Genomic DNA, 19,783 nt, shown 5'->3' with positions numbered 1-19,783 from the left:
TCTCTAGTTGTGGCAAGCGGGGGCCACTCCTCATCGCAGTGCGCGGGCCTCTCACTATCGTGGCCTCTCTTGTTGCGGAGCACAGGCTCCAGACGCGCAGGCTCAGTAGTTGTGGCTCACGGGCCTAGTTGCTCCGCGGCATGTGGGATCTTCCCAGACCAGGGCGCGAACCCGTGTCCCCTGCATTAGCAGGCAGATTCTCAACCACTGCGCCACCAGGGAAGCCCTATCTATTTTAAGTATAGTAGTGTGTATATGTCAATCCCAAACTCCCAATTTATCCCTCCCCCCGCCCACCTTTCCCCTTTGTTAGCCATAAGTTTGTTTTCTATTTTTTTTTTAATTTTATTTATTTTTTGGATACGTTGGGTCTTCGTTGCTGTGTGCAGGCTTTTCTCTAGTTGTGGTGAATGGGGGCTACTGTTCGCCACGGGGCGTGGACTTCTCGTTGCAGTGCATGGGCTTCTCATTGTGGTGGCTTCTCTTATTGCAGAGCACGGGCTCTAGGCACGCGGGCTTCAGTAGTTGCAGCACGTGAACTCAGTAGTCGCGACACGCAGGCTTCGTAGTTGTGGCGCGTGGGCTCAGTAGTTGTGGCTCATGGGCCGTAGGGCGCCTGGGCTTCAGTAGTTGTGGAGCGCGGGCTCTAGAGCTCAGGCTCCGTAGTTGTGGCGAACAGGCTTAGTTGCTCCGCGGCATGTGGGATCTTCCCGGACCAGGGATCGAACCCATGTCCCCTGAATTGACAGGAAGATTCTTCCTGGCGCCACCAGGGAAGTCCCAAACGATAAGTTTGTTTTCTAAGTCTGTGAGTCTGTTTCAGTTTGGAAATAAGTTCATTTGTATCATTTTTTTAAGATTCCGCATATAAGTGATATCATATATTTGCCTTTCTTTGTCTGACTTCACTTAGTATGATAATCTCTGGGTCCATCCATGTTGCTGCAAATGGCACTGTTTCATTCTTTTTGATGGCTGAGTAATATTCCAATGTATACATGTACCACATCTTCTTTATCCATTCCTCTGTCAATGGGCATTTAGGTTGCCTCCATTCTTGGCTATTGTATACAGCACTGCAATGAACATTGGGGTGCATGCATCCTTTCAAACCATGGTTTTCTCCAGATATATGCCCAGGAGTGGGATTGCTGGATCATATGGTAGCTCTATTTTTAGTTTTTTAAGGAACCTCCATATTGTTCTCCATGGTGGCTGTACCAATTTACATTCCCACCAACAGTGTAGGAGGGTTCCCTTTTCTTCACAGCTTCTCCAGCATTTATTGTTTGTAGACTTTTGATGATGACCATTCTGACTGGTGTGAGGTGATATCTCATTGTAGTTTTTTTTTTTTTAATTAATTAATTTATTTATTTATGGCTGTGTTGGGTCTTCGTTTCTGTGTGAGGGCTTTCTCTAGTTGCGGCGAGTGGGGCCCACTCTTCATCGCGGTGCGTGGGCCTCTCACTATCGCGGCCTCTCTTGTTGCGGAGCACAGGCTCCAGACGCGCAGGCTCAGTAGTTGTGGCACACGGGCTTAGTTGCTCCGCGGCATGTGGGATCTTCCCAGACCAGGGCTCGAACCCGTGTCCCCTGCATTGGCAGGCAGATTCTCAACCACTGCGCCACCAGGGAAGCCCCTCATTGTAGTTTTGATGTGCATTTCTCTAATAATTAGTGATGTTGAGCATCTTTTCATGTGCCTCTTGGCCATCTGTATGTCTTTGGAGAAATGTCTATTTAGGTCTTCTGCCCATTTTTTGATTGGGTTGTTTGTTTTTTTGATATTGAGCCACATGAGCTGTTTGTAAGTTTTGGAGATTAATCCCTTGTTGATTGCATCTTTGCAAATATTTTCTCCCATTCTGTGGGTTGTCTTTTCGTTTTGTTTATGGTTTCCTTTGCTGTGCAAAAGCTTTTGAGTTTAATTAGGTCCCATTTGTTTATTTTTGTTTTTATTTCCATTACTGTGGGAGACGGATTGAAAAAGATATTGCTGCGATTTATGTCAAAGGGTGTTCTGCCTATGTTTTCCTCTAAGAGTTTTATGGTATCTGCTGTTACATTTAGGTCTTTAATCCATTTTGAGTTTATTATTATGTATGGTGTTAAAGAATGTTCTAATTTCATTCTTTTACATGTAGCTGTCCAGTTTTCCCAGCACCATTTATTGAAGAGACTGTCTTTTCTCCATTGTGTAGTCTTTCCTCCTTTGTTGTAGATTAATTGACCATAGGTGCTTGGGTTTATCTCTGGGCTTTCTATACTGTTCCATTGATCTATGTTTCTATTTTTGTGCCAGTACCATACTGTCTTGATTACTGTAGCTTTGCAGTATAATTTGAAGTCAGGAAGCCTGATTCCTCCAGCTCTGTTTTTCTTTCTCAAGATTGCTTTGGCTATTCAGGGTCTTTTGTGTCTCCATACAAATTTTAAAATTTTTCGTTCTAGTTCTGTGCAAAATACCATTGGTAATTTGATAGGGATTACATTGAATCTGTAGATTGCCTTGGTAGTATAGTCATTTTGACTATTGATTCTTACAATCGAAGAACATGGTATGTCTTTCCGTCTGTTTGTGTCATCTTCGATTTCTTTCATCAGTGTCCTATAGTTTTGGGGTTATAGGTCTTTTGTCTCCTTAGGTAGGTTTATTCCTAGGTATTCTTTTTGATGCAAGAGTAAATGGGATTGTTTCTTTAATTTCTCTTTCTGATCTTTTGTTGTTACTGCATAGAAATGCAACAGATTTCTGGATATTAATTTTGTATCCTGCAACTTTACTGAATTCATTGATGAGCTCTAGTAGTTTTCTGGTAGCTTCTTCAGAATTTTCTATGGATAGCATCATGTCATCTGCAAACAGTGACAGTTTTACTTCTTCTCTTCCAATTTGGATTCCTTGTATTTCTTTTTCTTCTTGGATTGCCATGCCTAGGACTTCCAAAACTATGTTGAATAAAAGTGACAAGAGTGGACATCCTTGTCTTGTTCCTGATCTTAGAGGAAATACTTTCAGCTTTTCACCCCTGAGTTTGATAGTAGCTATAGTTTTGTCATATATGGCCTTTATTATGTTGAGGTATGTTCTCTCTATACCCACTTTCTGGAGAGTTATCATCATAAATGGGTGTTGAATTTTGTCAAAAGCTTTTTGTATTGAGATCATACGGTTTTTATTCTTTAATTTGTTGATGTGGTGTGTCATACTGATTGTTTTGTGGATATTGAAAAATCCTTGCATCCCTGGGATAAATCCCACTTTTTCATGGTGTATGATCCTTTTAATGTATCGTTGGATTCAGTTTGCAAATATTTTGTTGAAGATTTTTGCATCTATCTTCATCAGTGATACTGGCCTGTAATTTTCTTTTTTTGTGGTATCTTTGTCTGATTTTGGTATCAGGGTGATGGTGGCCTCATAGAATGAGTTTGGGAGTGTTCCTTCCTCTGCAGTTTTTTGGAAGAGTTTCAGAAGGATAGGTGTTAACTCTTCTCTAAATGTTTGATAGAATTCACCTGTGAAGCCATCTGGTCCTGGACTTTTGTTAGTTGGGAGTTTTTTAATCACAGATTTCAGTTTCACTACTTGTGATTGGTCTGTTCACATTTCCCATTTCTTCCTGGTTCAGTCTTGGGAGATTGTACCTTTCTAAGAATTTGTCCGTTTCTTCTAGGTTGTCCATTTTATTGGCATATAGTTGCTTGTAGTAGTCTCTTATGATCCCTTGTATTTCTGTGGTATCCATTGTAACTTCTCCTTTTTCATTTCTAATTTTATTGATTTGCGCTCTCTACCTTTTTTTCTTGCTGAGTCTGGTTAAAGGTTTATCAATTTTGTTTATCTTTTCATAGAACCAGCTTTTAGTTTCATTGATCTTTTCTATTGTTTTCTTTGTCTCTATTTCATTTATTTCTGCTCTGATCTTTATGATTTCTTTCCTTTTACTAACTTTGACTTTTGTTTGTTCTTCTTCTCTATTTGCTTTAGGTGTGAGGTTAGGTTGTTTATTTGAGATTTTCTTGTTTCCTGAGGTAAGATTTTATTGCTATAAACTTCTCTCTTAAGACTGCTTTTGCTGCGTCCCATAGGTTTTGGATTGGCGTGCTTTTGTTTTTATTTGTCTCTAGGTATCTTTTGATTTACCCTTTGATTTCTTCAGTGATCCATTAGTTGTTTAGTAGCATATTGTTTAGTCTCCACGTTTGTGTTTTTTACAGTTTTTTGTTTTGTTTTGTTTTACAGTTTTTTTACAGTTTTCTTTTCCTAGCATTGTAGTTGGAAAAGATTCTTGGTACGATTTCAGTTTTCTTAAATTTACCAAGGCTCACTTTGTGGCCCACCGTGTGATCAGTCCTGGAGAGTGTTCCATGGGTACTGGAGAAGAATGTGTATTCTGCTGCTTTTGGATGGAATGCTCTGTAAATGTCAATTAAGTTCATCTGGTCTAATGTGTCATTTAAGGCCTGTGTTTCCTTATTCATTTTCTGTCTGGATCATCTGTCCGTTGATGAAAGTGGGGTGTTAAAGTCCCCCGCTCTTACTGTGTTACTGTTGATTTCCTCTTTTAGAGCTGTTAGCAGTTGCCTTCTGTATTGAGGTGCTCCTTTGTTGGGTGCATGTATATTTATAATTGGTATATCTTCTTCTTGGATTGATCCCTTGATCATTATGTAGTATCCTTCCTTGTCTCTTGTAACATTCTTTAAAGTCTATTTAGTCTGATATGCGTATTGCTACTCCAGCTTTCTTTTATTTCCATTTGCATGGGATAGCTTTTTCCATCCCCTCACTTTCAGTCTGTATGTGTCCCTAGATCTGAAGTGGATCTCTTGTAGACAGCATATATATGGGTCTTATTCTTGTATTCATTTAGCCAGTCTTTGTCTTTTATTGGATCATTTAATCCATTTACATTTAAAGTAATTATTGACATGTATGTTCTTATGGCCATTTTGTTAATTGTTTTGGATTTGTTTTTGTAGGTCTTTTTTCGACCCTTCCTCTTTTGTTCTCTTGTGATTTGATGACTAACTTTACTATTGTGGTTGGATTCCTTTTTCTTTTTTGTGTGTGTATCTATTGTAGATTTTCAGTTTGCAGTTACCGTGAGGTTTTCATATAGCAGTCTATATGTAAACAAGATTGTTTTAAGTTGCTGGTCTTTTAATTTCAAATCCATTTCCAATATCCTGCATTTGTACTCTCCTCTTCTCACGATTGCTGGTTTTGATATCATATTTGTATGTGGATGATTTCCTACCTTTACTGTATGTTTGCCTTTACCAGTGAGCTTTTCCATTCTTAATTTTCTTGTTTCTAGTTGTAACCTTTTCTTTTCCACCTTGAGAAGTTCCTTTAGCATTTGTTGCAAAGCTGGTCTGGTGGTGCCAAATTCTCTTAGCTTTTGCTTGTCTATAAAGCTTTTGATTTCTCCATTGAATCTGAATTGAGAGCCTTGCTGATTAGAGCATTCTTGGTTGTAGGTTCTTCCCTTTCATCACTTTAAATATATCCTGCCACTCCCTTCTGGCTTGCAGAGTTTCTGCTAAGAAATCAGCTGATAACCTTATGAGAATTCTCTTGTATGTTATTTGTTGCTCTTCCCTTGTTGCTTTTATTATTTTTTCTTTGTCTTTAATTTTTGTCAGTTTGATTACTATGTGTCTCGGCATGTTCCTCCTTCGGTTTATCTTGCCTGGGACTCTCTGTGCTTCCTGGACTTGAGTGACTGTTTCCTTTCCCACGTTAGGGAAGTTTTCAGCTATTATCTCTTCAGATATTTTCTCAGGTCCCTTCTCTCTGTCTTGTTCTTCTGGGATCCCTATAATGTGAATGTTGGTGCCTTTAATGTTGTCCCAGAGGTCTCTTAGACTGTCCTCATTTCTTTTCATTCTTTTTTCTTTATTCTGTTCCGTAGCAGTGATTTCCACCATTCTATCTTCCAGCTCACTTATCCGTTCTTCTGCCTCAGTTATTCTGCTATTGATTCTTTCAAGTGTATTTTTCATTTCAGTTATTGTATTGTTCATCTCTGTTTGTTTGTTCTTTAGTTCTTCTCTGTCTTTGTTAAACATTTCTTGTATTTTCCCAATCTCTGCCTTCATTTTTTCCCCAAGATCTTGGATCATCTTTACTATCATTACTCTGAATTCTTTTTCAGGTAGATTGCCTATCTCCACTTCACTTAGATGTTTTTTGGGGTTTTATCTTGTTCCTTCATTTGGGACATATTCCTCTGCCATCTCATTTTGTCTAACTTTCTGTGATTATGGTTTCTGTTCCACAGGCTACAGGATTGTAGTTCTTCTTGCTTCTGTCTGCCCGCTGGTGGATGAGCCTACAAGAGGCTTGTCCAGCCTTCCTGGTGGGAAGGACTGGTTCCTGCCCACTGGTGGGTGGGGCTGGGTCTTGTCCCTCTGGGCCATGTCAAGGGGTGTGTTTAGTGGGAAGCTGTGTGCTCAGGAACACTTTAAGCATCCTGTCTGCTGATGTGTTCCTGCCCTGTTGGTTGTTTGGCCTGAGATGTCCCAGCACTGGAGCCTACAGGCTGTTGGGTGGGGCCAGGTCTTGGTGAGAAAATTGCAGCCACCAGTAGGGCTCACGCCAATGAGTACTCCCCAGAACTACTGCTGCTGGTGTCTTTGTCCCCACAGTGAGCCACAGCCACCCCCTGCCTCCACAGAAGACCCTCCAATACCAGCCAGTAGGTCTGGCCCAGGCTCTTTTGAGGTCATTTCTTTTTTCCCTTGGTCCTGGCGCACATGAGACTTTGTGTGCGCCCTCCAAGAGTGCAGTTTCTGTTTCCCCCAGTCCTGTGGAATTCCTGCTATCAAAACCTGCTGGCCTTCAACGCCAGATTCTCTGGGGGCTCCTCCTCCCATTGCCAGATGCCCAGGCTGGTGAGCCTGATGTGGGGCTCAGAACTTTTGCCCCTGTGGGAGAACTTTTGTGATACGATTATTTTGCAGTTTGTGGGTCATCTACCCGACGGGTATGGTATTTGATTTATCACAATTGCCCCCCTCCTACCGTCTCGTTGTGGCTTCTTTGTCTTTGGATGTAGGATACTTTTTTTGGTAGGTTCCAGGATTTTTTTGTCAGTGTTGTTCAGCAGTTAGTTGTGATTTGGTTGTTTTCATAAGAAGAGGTGAGCTCACATCTTTCTACTCTGCCATCTTGTCTCTGCCCCCCATAATATCTCTGGCCATCAGTGACCTTGACAAGAGCAGTCAGTGGAATGAGAAGAGCAAAAATCTTACTGGGCTCAAGGAGAGAAATTAGAAGCAGGGAGCATTGGAAACAATTACTTTCCTTCATTTAACAGTCACTTTTTGAATAAGAAAATAAACAGCAAATATAACTAGATATCTTAAATGAATATAATTAAGAATCTTGAAAAGAGTTTCACAGATGATTAGTATGGTTTTGTGTAAAAAAACACAGAGATCATTTATTAAGTCTAGGAAGTTCCTCTCTATTCCTAATTTAAGGTTTTTATCATTTTTTAAGTGCATTTTCTGTTTTTTTCTGCATTAATTGAAATGGGCCTAAGATTTATTTCCTTTATTTGTGATTGATGGATTTTTCTAACGTTGAACCATCCTTTCATTCTTAAGGTAAATCCTACTTGGTCACATAGGATTTTATTGTTACTATTATTGTTTTTATTTTGTGCTTTTTAAAAATACATTGATTTATGAATTTTATTTTAGAGTTTTTTCAATCCATATTTTACAGTAAGATTGGTTTTTAATTGTCCATTATTGTCACTGTCTAGTTTTAGTGTCAGGGTTATATTAGCCTGATAAAATAAGTTGAGTAGTTTTAAATAGTTGGCATTTTTTTTCTTAAATAGTTGACATATGAGATTATCTTTTCCTTGAGGATTAGAGGAAGCTACCTTTGAAAGTATCTGGGTTTTGTGTCTCTTTTAAGAAGGGAACACTTAGTTATCAATTTCTTTGATATTTATTAGCTTATACAGCTTCTCTTTTTTTTGAGTTGGTTTTGGTAATTTATTTTCTGGAATATTATCCATTTTATCATGTTTTCAAATATATTAGCATAAAGAATGTTATTGTAAGTTTTAATAATCTTTATTATATCTGTAATTATGCCAACTTTTTCATTCATAATGTTTTATCATTTTTTTAATCAGTTTTGCTATACATGTCTTTCTAAGTACATTTTTTAAAAGAACCAACTTTTTAATTTTGTTGGTCTTCTCGTTAGTTACTGTATCAACTTAATTGAAACAAATTAATTTTATTTCCTTTCTTCTAGTTCCTTTAGGTTTACTCTTGTCTTTTTCTGTCTTAAATTGAAATGTCTCATATTACATTATTTCAGGAGACACATAATCTCAGCTTGTCCCACTATTAATGGTGCTAAGCTTGATAATTTCAGTTAAGGTGGTAACTGCTAGTTCTCTCCATTGTTAACGGGCCATTATTCCCTTTGCTTATTACTAAGTTACTAAGTAGACTTAGGGTAATATTTTGTGCAAATATTTTATTACCTGACATCATTTCATCTAATGAGTTTAATAACCATGGATGATCTTTACCCTAATCATTTGTTTCCCTGGGGGTTGCTAATGATTTTCTATTTCTATTATCCTTTCTACATTTATTAGGTGGTAGTATTCTGTTAAGAAGAGTTTCCCCCTTTTTTTGTACCCTCTATTTTTTTAAATTTTAGGTGTGTGTTTTGTTTTTTGCTTCTTTTTAAATTATTGTTTTTATTTTTTTCAGTTTATTATAATCAATTACAGTCATTACTGTTTTTGATGCTCTAACTGTCCCAAATGTGGCTAGTAGGAACCCCTTCAGACTGGCCTTTGTGTTCTTTTGACACATCTCCATGAACCTTTGAACACTTATTGCTTTCTGACACAAAATGACCTAAGCCTACATTTTACTCTCCCTGCCCCAGACTTGGAATGAGCCATTAATTAATGGCACCATCTTGACTAAAAGCTGCCCACTGTTCTTCTATTGTGCTATTTTTTGTTTTTAGAGTTCATTATTATTTGCTATAATAAAGTTTACAGAGACTTTCCTGGCAGTCCGGTGGTTAAGACTCTACGCTTCCACTGCAGGGGGCACGGGTTTGATCCCTGGTTGGGGAACTAAGATCCTGCATGCCACGCAGTGTAGCCAAAAAATAAATAAATTAATAAAATGTGAAGTTTACATATTCCATTCTCTTGTTTTATGAGTTTCCGTTGTAAAATGGTTTTGTGTGGGCCACCCAGAAGGTGGGAAGGAATGCTTTTTTCCACTAATTGAGTGATACTGTACATGTAACTTTCTTAAAATTTAAAGCTCTCCTCACCTCAGCTCCTTTAGGTAGTATATTCCCTTAAAACCAATAGACTATTCATGTATTAAGACAGTGTTCCCCATTCTTTTTGGCACCAGGGACCAGTTTTGTGGAAGACAATTTTTGCATGGACCGGGGGTGGGGGGATGGTTCAGGTGCTAATGCTAGCGATGGTTCAGGTGGTAATGCGAGCGATGGGGGGAATGGTTCAGGCAGTAGTGCGAGTGAGGGTTCAGGCAGTAATGTGAGCGATGGGGAGCAGCAGATGAAGCTTTGCTCGCTCGCCTGCCGCTCACCTCCTGCTGTATGGCCCGGTTCCTAGCAGGCCACGGACAGGTACCAGTTAGCAGCCCAGAGGTTGGGAACCCCTGCGTTCAGATACTTGGCTAAAATGGATAGGTTTAGCTGCATACCCTAATGGTAATGCTAGCTGGCATTGAAATGAAAGCTTAAAACACCCAGTGGGTATTCTTGGGGACGGAACGTAAACCAAAACCAATTTGGAGTACTTTATGATTATTATATAAAATCTCAGTTTCCCTGGAAGTAATTCCTTTTGAGGAATTATTTACAAAACTCTCGAATTCTACTTCCATTTTATTAAGGCAGTTAAAAATCCTATTGCTTTCAGGGTTATTTTGGTTCAGGTAAGCTCAGTTTATTTGGATTTGTGACACAGAAAAAAGTTAATCAAGAGTGTGAAATAAGTTTAGGAGGATAGATATTGGGCCCAGCTCTGTTGCCTTAGCCTGGCATTGGCCATGGCTCTCAATAAGAATGGGTGTTTAAAAGTGGCAGAGCCCAGCTCCTCACCTACAGTGTGCTAGGAGCTGCAAGGTAGTAGAAAGAGATACTCTCTTCATAGCCATCCTGACTCTACTTCAAAAGTTCTAATAGGAATTAAGAGAATAGGTAAGCATATATCTGGATATGAAAAGGTAGCTTCTACCACTAAGTTATAGTTTCAAGATAAATTTCTAGCGATCTTCTGATTTGTGCTTTGGGTGATAATAGGAAATTATTGGTATAGATATTTTGCCTCACTAAAGATTAACACGAGATTTTGTAGAAATTCTAAAAAAAAAATGAGCCTTTAGAATTTGAATTTCAAATCATTACTCAGTCATATTAATTTTATGATTGAAGTAGAGACTTCAACTGAAGTAGAGACTGAATGATTTAGACTACTGTAACAGCCATTGTTGCTAATGTGAATCTAATCCAAATCATAAAGCATCTCAAAAAGTCTTAAAAACTTTGTGAGAATGATTATTTTTTCATTTAATTTCCTTTGGTGATTTTTCTGTTTTATTCTTGTGTTTAATTTTAGACTGTGTAAACTCTTTGTGATATAAAACTATATTTATAGCTTACATTCTCTACACTGTTGGTAAAGTATCATGGATACCCTTGTGCAATAAATATTTACCAGCTGTTGCAGGTCCTAACCAAAGGCTTAGTGCTCTCTCTGGCACAAATCACTACAGTTGTCATCTTTGGCAGAAAGCTGAAATTTAAAATCTTGGCTAGAATTATTTTCCTTAAGCAAGGGGAACCTGTGGAATGTTGAATTATTCAACCCTTTTTTTTATTTGACAACTGAGGTTTTGCCTTATCCAAATTTTAATAATTCATATGATATTTATATGCTCACCAGAGATAAACTTAAGCTGTTAGCTTATTAGATACTCCTAATAAGACACTGAGTGCTTTATTTAGCTTTCACCTATATCTCTACTTGTTAATTTTCCATTATTTTTCCTTTTTGAAGATGAGTATATTATTTTTTTTTTAACCTCAAAGAGAAGCTCTGTTTTATAAAGCATTATTTTGCCTTTTGAGCTAATAAACAGTTCTATTCAGAGGATTCCTTATCTCCACGAGAAGAAAATTATGGCTAATGAAAATATAAGTACGAAAAACTTCTTATCATAACTCTTGCTGTGAATAAAATAATAGTGAACATAATGATAATGTCTTCCTCTCCCTTTGACATTTTCCCCTTTTTAGGAGGTATTTCAGTACTTTATAAAACTCAGTAGACTTCTACTTCTCACACCTGGCTATTAAATATGTAAATGTTCATAGGACTTCCTTTACTTCTTTCTCATAGTATTTCTGAAGACTTTCCAATGCTTCTTAGTACTACTGCATCTTAAGGACTTATCCATTTAAATTAATAGTATAGTCATCAAGTATCCACCTTGTTTACATTTTTAAATGAAAAAGAGGAAATAATTTATTGAGCTTATGAAACAACATTTAAGATCTGTGAAATGCATATTATTTCATAGGTATAGACCTAACATTGTAGTACTTGAATGAAAAGGAAATAATAATTACCTTTAAAAAGCAAAGGTTTTCTCCCTAGTTGAAATATTATGATCATACTAATAAAACTTTTTCCAGGATTTTTTGCCTATTAAACAAGAAAACGAAAAATCCCTTTCAGAAAACATGGATGCATTTGAAAAAGTGAGAACAAAATTAGAAACACAGCCACAAGAAGAATACGAAATCATCAATGCAGAGGTAAGATATCTTATATCTTTTTTTTTTTAATATGATATTACCAGTCAGGATACAAATAAAATACCTTGTGATTTATAAACATAATCCCACATCAAAATTAGACTGCTTTTGGCCTTTAAAATATGCTGAAAAACTTAAAGAACAAAGAGTAAGCTGAGTATGGTCCTTTAAATAAGTTATAAAGATCAAAGCCAGGATGAATTTCCAAGCATATAATGTTAATTCTGGTTTTTGGAAAAAACCAATTCTGTCTTTAAATTTTTTAAATACTCCCAAGGAAAAGTTCAAATGAAACTAACTCATAATGTTTTATTACTTGAAAAGTATTTGATTGTTCTATCTGTACTTTTTTTAATAAAAGAAAATTCACTTTAAATAGTATAATACCATGAAATCCAAGTATTTGCTTGACTGTTTTGTGGTTACCACAGTCATAAATATTCAGTTGAAACAGATTGAACATGCATGTTGAAAATTTTTCGATAAGATTGGAAAACAGAACCACAGCTTATGAATGAAAATTACATACGTAGTAGAATGGAAATAGCAATAGGTTAAGAATGAGGAATTCCAGATTCAAATTGTGCCACTAACTAGCAAGTAGTAATTGTCTTAAGCTACCTGAAATCATATCAATCAGTTGCATTCAATATGTAGGAATTAGACAAGAGCATGATTCATATATTGGTAATAGTCTTTCAATCTTAAATTGTCTGTATCTGTCACCCTCACAGAGGGTGAGATGCTTTGTGTAAAATCAGATCAAACCGTGGACAATTGGCAGTGACAGCATATTTTAAAGGAAAGACTCTCAGAAAGTAATTGACTGGGTTTTCAGACTAGTCTAAGTCACAGTTTCCGCATCTGCATCATTTTGGATTATCTTAAAGTTGCCACTTGATCTCTGTTAATTGTCAAGTGTTCCAGAAGTAAAGCTAAAATGGTTTGTACAGTCATAACTGACGTAGGTTTCGTTAATGCCTTCTCTTTGTTGCCTCTTACATTTATGTATTAGAAACTCCTCCAGTGATTGATTGTAAACATATGAAAACCATATCTTAATCACTATGTTGTAAAAAGTGATTCATTTTGTATTTTTTATATGTTCATTCATAGACTGCAACACGTCTGCTTATAAAAGATCTCATTTCTTCATCTTGACTAGTCAGATCACTAAACAATTAAATTGTCTTTAAATTATTGAATAAATTGTGATTAAATAAACCATTTGTTTCTTTTCATTGTCAGATTAAACATGGTGGTTTTGTTTATTATCAAGACGGCTGCTGTTTGGTTCGTTCCAAAGATGAAGAAGGTACAAAACAGTTTTTCCTTGTAAGAAATACCTGATTTTTCAGGTTTCACATTTTTCATTGGAAATTTGATACTGATTTTTCAAAGGTATAGAAAATATGTGTTTTCAATTTCTGATTTTTTTCTCTTTTTAAATGAGTAGTTTTTTAATTTCTGGGTTTGCCTAAGATATAATTAACAGCTACATTCAAAAGCTTTGGCAGAGAGAATGGAGGTGGGAACCAGCATTTTTTGAGCATCTACCAAATCCTGGATACTGTGCGAGGCACTATATAGACTATTCAGGGTCACTTACTTTTTCTTACTTTTCTGGGTTCTATATGGTCTACAAATATTAGACTATAACTATCAAGTAACATCATATAGGTTGATGCATTGAATAATATTGAATAGCGTAGGGTAGTATTAAATACTAATGCCATTTTCTGTACACGTCAAACTGCTGTCAGTGTTCGAAGACGCCAAAATGTAGCCTCTTACAAAAGGGGAATGCTAGTTTAAAACATTGAAATACAGTTTAAAATTTTTTGAAGTATATTTTGTGGAGTTATCTCCTTTATCCTTTCCTTTATGCAGCAGACAATGATAATTATGAAGTTTTGTTCAATTTGGAGGAACTTAAATTAGAGCAACCCTTCATTGATTGTATCAGAGTTGCTCCTGATGAAAAATATGTAGCTGCCAAGATAAGAACTGAAGATTCTGAAGCATCTACCTGTGTAGTTGTGAAGCTCAGTGATCAACCTGTAATGGAAGCTTCTTTCCCAAATGTGTCCAGTTTTGGTAAGCCACCAACCAAAACAGTCTTCTACATTGAAAAGGCAACAGTAAAGAGAATTGTCCACACTTTGCAAACATTTTTACTTGCTCACGTGAGTGAATGAGAAGATGAATGCCTGATCTCTTTATCCCTGTGGACTCCATACCTTCCTCTGTGCCTCTTATTCAGGAGACCTTCCCTTCTTTAGTTAAATATCCAAATTCATGTTCATGTTTTTAAAAGTATTGTAATCAGAGTCCAGGTTGTACAGTGTATGTTAATATATCAGTAATTCTTTGCTATTATTTAGAGTACATTTTCACATAAAAATTGTCTCTTAATATTTTATTCAACTTTAAGCTTGGGTATGATTTTTTCATTTCACATTATCTTGTCGAGCCATTATAGCCCATTGCCCAGGGTCACTACCAAGGAACTCTGGAACACGATGAACTAACTTATTCAATAAAAGCTATGATATTTTTACCAATAGAACCAACTTTAAATTTTATCATTTATCACTGAGTGATATATATGTTTATACTTTATCCTCCCTTTTCATTTTCTGCCATATATTCCTCATTGTTTAATAACTAAATGCTTTTGCAGTGAATAGAAATTATACCGTATCTAATTGATTCTAAGGCGTACCTCTTGTACATTTTAACCTCTCTAAAATCAGAATGCATACTATACAATAATGTCTTACAGTCACTGTCAGCCAGGTGGCAGTCATGATGTAATTGTGTGAAAACTTTCATTGACAGCTTCTGGTAAATCTAGAAAACACCATATTTGGTAGTTTGAGATATCCTGTGGCTTGAAAACAGACAGAAAACATTTAAGCATGAGAGAAAATGTCCAAAATTTCCTCAGATTTAGAGGTTGTAGATTTAAACATAATTCATCTCCTGAAAGCAAATGTGACTTTACCAAAGTCTTTCTTAAATATTGAATATTCATCTCTTATTTAGAAACTTGAGTACCCTGAGACTAATAACTACTTGAAAACTTAGAATTGATGTAGTAGTATCTTATTCTCTGGAAATATCTCTGGCTTATAAATAACAGGGTTAGACATTGTCAAACCTATGTTAGATTTAGATTTCCAGGGATGAACTTGCACATCTCTTCTATTTGGCACTCAAAATTAGAATGCACTGTGCCTTTTTTTTTTTTAAACTGTAAGTAGGTGGATATATATAATTCTTTAATTATTTTCTTTTAGAATGGGTAAAGGATGAAGAAGATGAAGATGTTTTATTCTACACCTTCCAGAGGAACCTTCGCTGTCATGATGTCTATCGAGCCACTTTTGGTGATAACAGGCGTAATGAACGTTTTTACACAGAAAAAGACCCAAGGTACTAAAACAATACAATTAAGTCTTTTTCTTCAGAGTATTTCTCTAGTTATCTGAAGTGCTGCTCTTGGTTGACTTAAAACATTGATTTTGGCTGGAATCAGATATAATAAGGCTAAGAGGAGCATAAGCATTCTTTTGTAAGTGGTTTAGATTCAAAATTGGAAATTAGTTATATTCAGACTTCAGAGTGAACACAAATATATCATTAGACTCAAATGCTGAGTTATTAACATTCTCTCTGTACTGACACATGAGAGGAGTTGTTAATTAAACATTTAATATGGTTTCCATGCAGCAGTTATGAATCTCTTGTAAGTCATGGTGTCAGTTACACAGAATACACTATTTATTTCATATAGCTTATCTGAATTTTAAATTGCTTTGCTTTGAACCACGATATACATTGGTCTTTAAATTTTACTTTCCCCAATACTTTGGTAATTCCTCCTTAAAGCTAATTCTTTTTGCTTCAGGACTTATGCCTCATATTACCACTTAACCAGGCTTGGGAGGAAATGATAATAAATTTATCTGGCAAAATCCCTTAACTCTTACCCAGATATACTTTTCCAAATGATTTATGATAAATTATTTCTTAACACCAGGGTCCTGTCACCTCTTACAGTATAATTTGGACAATGTCTGAACAGATTTTGCAAGAGAGAAAAATGATCTTTCACACCAAATCTATGACAGTAAAATTGATACCCAAAACAAGAAAAGTAACCCTTCACTTAATAAAATCTCAGAGCTGACAAGGACCTTAAAGAAAATCTTATACAACACCCAGTTTATATAAAGAACTTGAGGTCTGGAGAAATTGTATTATTCCAACCCATAGAACTAACATTCTGGGTTCAGTAATGCTGTCATTGCTTTTTTCTGATGATGATTGTTTTAATGAGAATTTACTAGAACCAGCTATTCATACGATCCACTACTTTTGTGTCATTTGTCAAGGATATCTTTTGGAGATGACAGTTTAAGCTAGTAATTTATTACATTGTATCAATGACTTACGATTGTGAACCATTTTCCACCTTGTGAATAAAACTCAAAATTGACCCTATGAGCTATACCCTTGAATAAGGTACTTAGTTGCCGTATGTTGTTACTATCCTAGGTTCTAAGATTGAGTTATACATACATTTAAGATTCTTGATTTTTGGCTTCTAGCGTGCTTTTTCTACCCCAAAAAGAATTAACCATAATTAAGTATGTTTAAACCTAGTTTGGCATCTGATCTCTAAAGCACAGATTAGTTTGTCGATTCTGAATACAGTTGACCCTTGAACAACTGGGGATTAGGGGCACTGACTCCCGTGTGGTTGAAAATCCACCTATAACTTTACAGTTGACCCTCTTTATCCACTGTTCCATATTAGAGTATTCAGCCAACCGCAGATGGTGTGGTAGTGTGGTATGTATTTATTGAGAAAAATCTGTGTATAAGTGGACCCCACCAGTTCAAATCCATGTTGTTCAAGGGTTAACTGTACTTAACAGCCCTAATCCAAAGGGAAGGACCAAGAGGGAAAAGCAGCATACCAGTAGAGAAAATGTAATAAAGGTCTTCGTAGAACTTCTAAGACTGAGCTGTTTTTTTTACTGTGTTTGCGTTGATCCCCAGGTTTCAGTATTCTGCTCTCACAAGTAAGGTTTGCCAAAATTACTTTATAACTTCTTTTTCTAGTTTCTTGAGGTGTGAAGTTTGTTTGAGATTTTTCTTTTTTCTTAATGTAAGTGTTTATTGCTATAAATGCCTCTATTAGAACTGCCTTTGCTGCATCCCGTAGGTGTTGGTGTGTAGTATTTCCATTTTCATTTACTTCAAGTTTTTTTTTTAATTTCCCTTTTGATTTCTTCTTTGACCCTTTGGTTGTTTAGGAGTGTATTGTTTAATTTCCATATATTTGTGAATTTTCCAGTTTTTTTCCTGTTAAGACTTCTTTTGTGACCTAACACATAATCTATCCTGGAGAATGTTCCAGGTCCACTTGAGAAGAATGGTTTTTTTATTTTTGCTGCTGTTGGACAGAATGTTCTGTATACGTCTGTTAGATCCATTTGTTCTAAAGTATAGTTCACGTCCAAGGTTTCCTTACTGATTTTCTGCCTGGATGATCTATCCATTGTTGAAAGTGGGCTACTAAAGTCCCCTACTATTATTATGTTGTCTATTTTCCTTTCAGATCTGTTAATATTTGCTTAATATATTTGAGGGTTCTGATGTCGAGTGCATATATATTTATGCTTGTTATAAATCTTCTTGTCGAATTGACACCTTTGTCATTATGTAGTGGCTTTCTTTATCTCTTGTTAGAGCTTTTGAGTTAAGGTCTATTTTGTCTGATATAAGTATAGCTACCCTTGCTTCCTTTTGGTTTCTACTTGTGTGGAATGTCTTTTTCTTTATTTTGAGCCTATGTATGTCCATGAAATTGAAATGAATCTCTTACTATAGGCAGCATATAGTTAGTTCTTTTTTTATCTGTTTAGCCACTTCATGCCTTTTGATTGGAGAATTTAATTCATTTACATTTAGAGTAATTTATAACAGCTAAAGACTTACTAATGCCATCTTTTTCATGTTTTCTAGCTGCTTTGGATCAATAGTTCCCAGTTCTTTCCTACTGTCTTCCTTAATGAATTGATGATTTTCCATAGTGCTATAGTTTGATTCCCTTCTCTTTATATTTTGTGTATCTGCTGTAGGTTTTTGCTTGGTAGTTACCACAACTTTACTTCTGTTTCTAAGAAAACTGTTACTTATAGAGCTGCTTGTGTTCTCACTTCCCTGTAACCACATGTCTGCCAGATAATTGACTGAGTAATTTATCTTTTGATTACCTGTGTCATCATTGCACATAAATAAGTAGATAAAAATAGCAAAGGAAGTGTTGAAGATAAAGAGCAAAATAGGGCAGGGGATTTGCCTTACAACAATATATTAAAACATGTGAAGGCACAACAGTTAAAATAATACAAATTGACAGACCAATAAAAGAGACCAGAATAGATAACCCTAAAACAGACCCTAGAATGTAAATATTGAATATTTGGACGAAAATAATTTTCATCACTTCGTACATCAGCATACATTCCTAAAAGATTTAAAGGATCTATTGGTAAAAATAAAACCATCAAAAAAAAAAAAAAACGCTAGGTGAAAATATATGTATTTCACTCAGCTTGGTTGAAATATTTCCAGAGCATAAAATCAATAGAAGAAATTATAAGGGGTAGTACCAGTATTCTTGATTATCTAAAATATTAGACTCTTATGTCAGAAACTATTGTAAACAAATAAAATCCATATGACAAAATGGGGGAAAGTATTTTCAACAAAAGGACAAGTTAATGTCCTTAATTTATAAAGAGATGGTTATAGCCCAATAATTTAAACTACATCACCAAGTTTAAAATGGACACATTGCAAAGAAATAAAATTGACAAACATGGTAATGTAATCCAATACAAAAGGAATTTTACCAAAATGCTTATCTCTGGGGAGTGGAATTCAGGGTTATCAGCCTTCTTTATATTCTTCAGTATTTTCAGTGTGAATTACTTTTGTAATAAGGAAACATGTAGGTAGAATATTTAAAGGCATCCAGTGTGTCAATATGAATTAGTGTAATGCTCTTGGGATAGTATTTGATTATATTGATCAAGAGTCATAAAAATACTTAATCATTAAAACAGTATTTCTGTTACTAAGAATCTATCCTAAGGAAATAATTATAAAAGTTAGGAAGAGGGACTTCCCTGGTGGCGCAGTGGTTAAGACTCTGCACTCCCAATGCAGGGGGCCCAGGTTCTTTCCCTGGTTGGGGAGCTAGGTCCCGCATGCATGCCGCAGCTGGGAGTTCGCATGCCACAACTAAGGAGGCGGCAAGCCTCAGCTGAGGAGCCCGCCTGCTGCAGCTAGGGAGCACACGTGCCACAACTAAAGGAGCCAGTGAGGCGCAACTAAGGAGCCCACTGGCTGCAACTAAGACCCAGCACAACCAGATTAATTATTTTTTTTTTAAGTTAGGGAGAGGGAAACTATCTTCATGACATATTCCCTTTTATATTTATTACAATGAAACATTAAAATCTACATTTTTAAGAATTATGATAATTCAACTCAATAGAATATTAGGTAGCCATTAAAAATAATGATCACAGACTGTATAACTAATGTAGGGGAAGATGATAATATGTGTAAGAAGAAATGCAGGGACTTCCTTGGCAGTCCAGTGCTTAAGACTCTGCACTTCCACTGCAGGGGGCGCAGGTTCTATCCCTGGTTGGGGAACTGAGATCCCACGTGCTGCGCAGCGCAGCCAATTAAAAAAAAAAACAAAAACCTAAATGCAGAATCCAGAATTGCATCTATATTTTTTAAATAACTACATCTATTTAAAGACATGTATAAATACAATTAAGCCTTAGAAGGAAAAATAGAAAAATTAAAATAGTTAATTTTAAAAAT

The 19,783-nt window shown here is 36.1% G+C and overlaps 1 protein-coding gene across 6 annotated transcripts in view; it reads left to right on the top strand.

Annotated features, from left to right (window-relative positions):
• Positions 1-19,783, top strand: part of PREPL (prolyl endopeptidase like) — a 56,010-nt gene that overhangs the window by 16,742 nt on the left and 19,485 nt on the right. For 3 of the 6 annotated variants that reach the window (XM_061211432.1, XM_061211434.1, XM_061211431.1), the window contains 4 exons: positions 11,741-11,863; positions 13,112-13,178; positions 13,754-13,960; positions 15,166-15,301. In XM_061211432.1, the coding sequence (XP_061067415.1) occupies positions 11,789-11,863; positions 13,112-13,178; positions 13,754-13,960; positions 15,166-15,301 (485 nt within the window). In that variant the 5' untranslated portion in view covers positions 11,741-11,788. The remainder of the gene's footprint in view (positions 1-11,740; positions 11,864-13,111; positions 13,179-13,753; positions 13,961-15,165; positions 15,302-19,783) is intronic. The other 3 variants (XM_061211433.1, XM_061211435.1, XM_061211436.1) reach the window with 2 other exon arrangements.

This window comes from Eubalaena glacialis, chromosome 14, assembly GCF_028564815.1.
Source record: "Eubalaena glacialis isolate mEubGla1 chromosome 14, mEubGla1.1.hap2.+ XY, whole genome shotgun sequence".
NCBI lineage: Eukaryota > Metazoa > Chordata > Mammalia > Artiodactyla > Balaenidae > Eubalaena > Eubalaena glacialis.
This window is presented reverse-complemented; position numbering and strand designations above follow the sequence as displayed.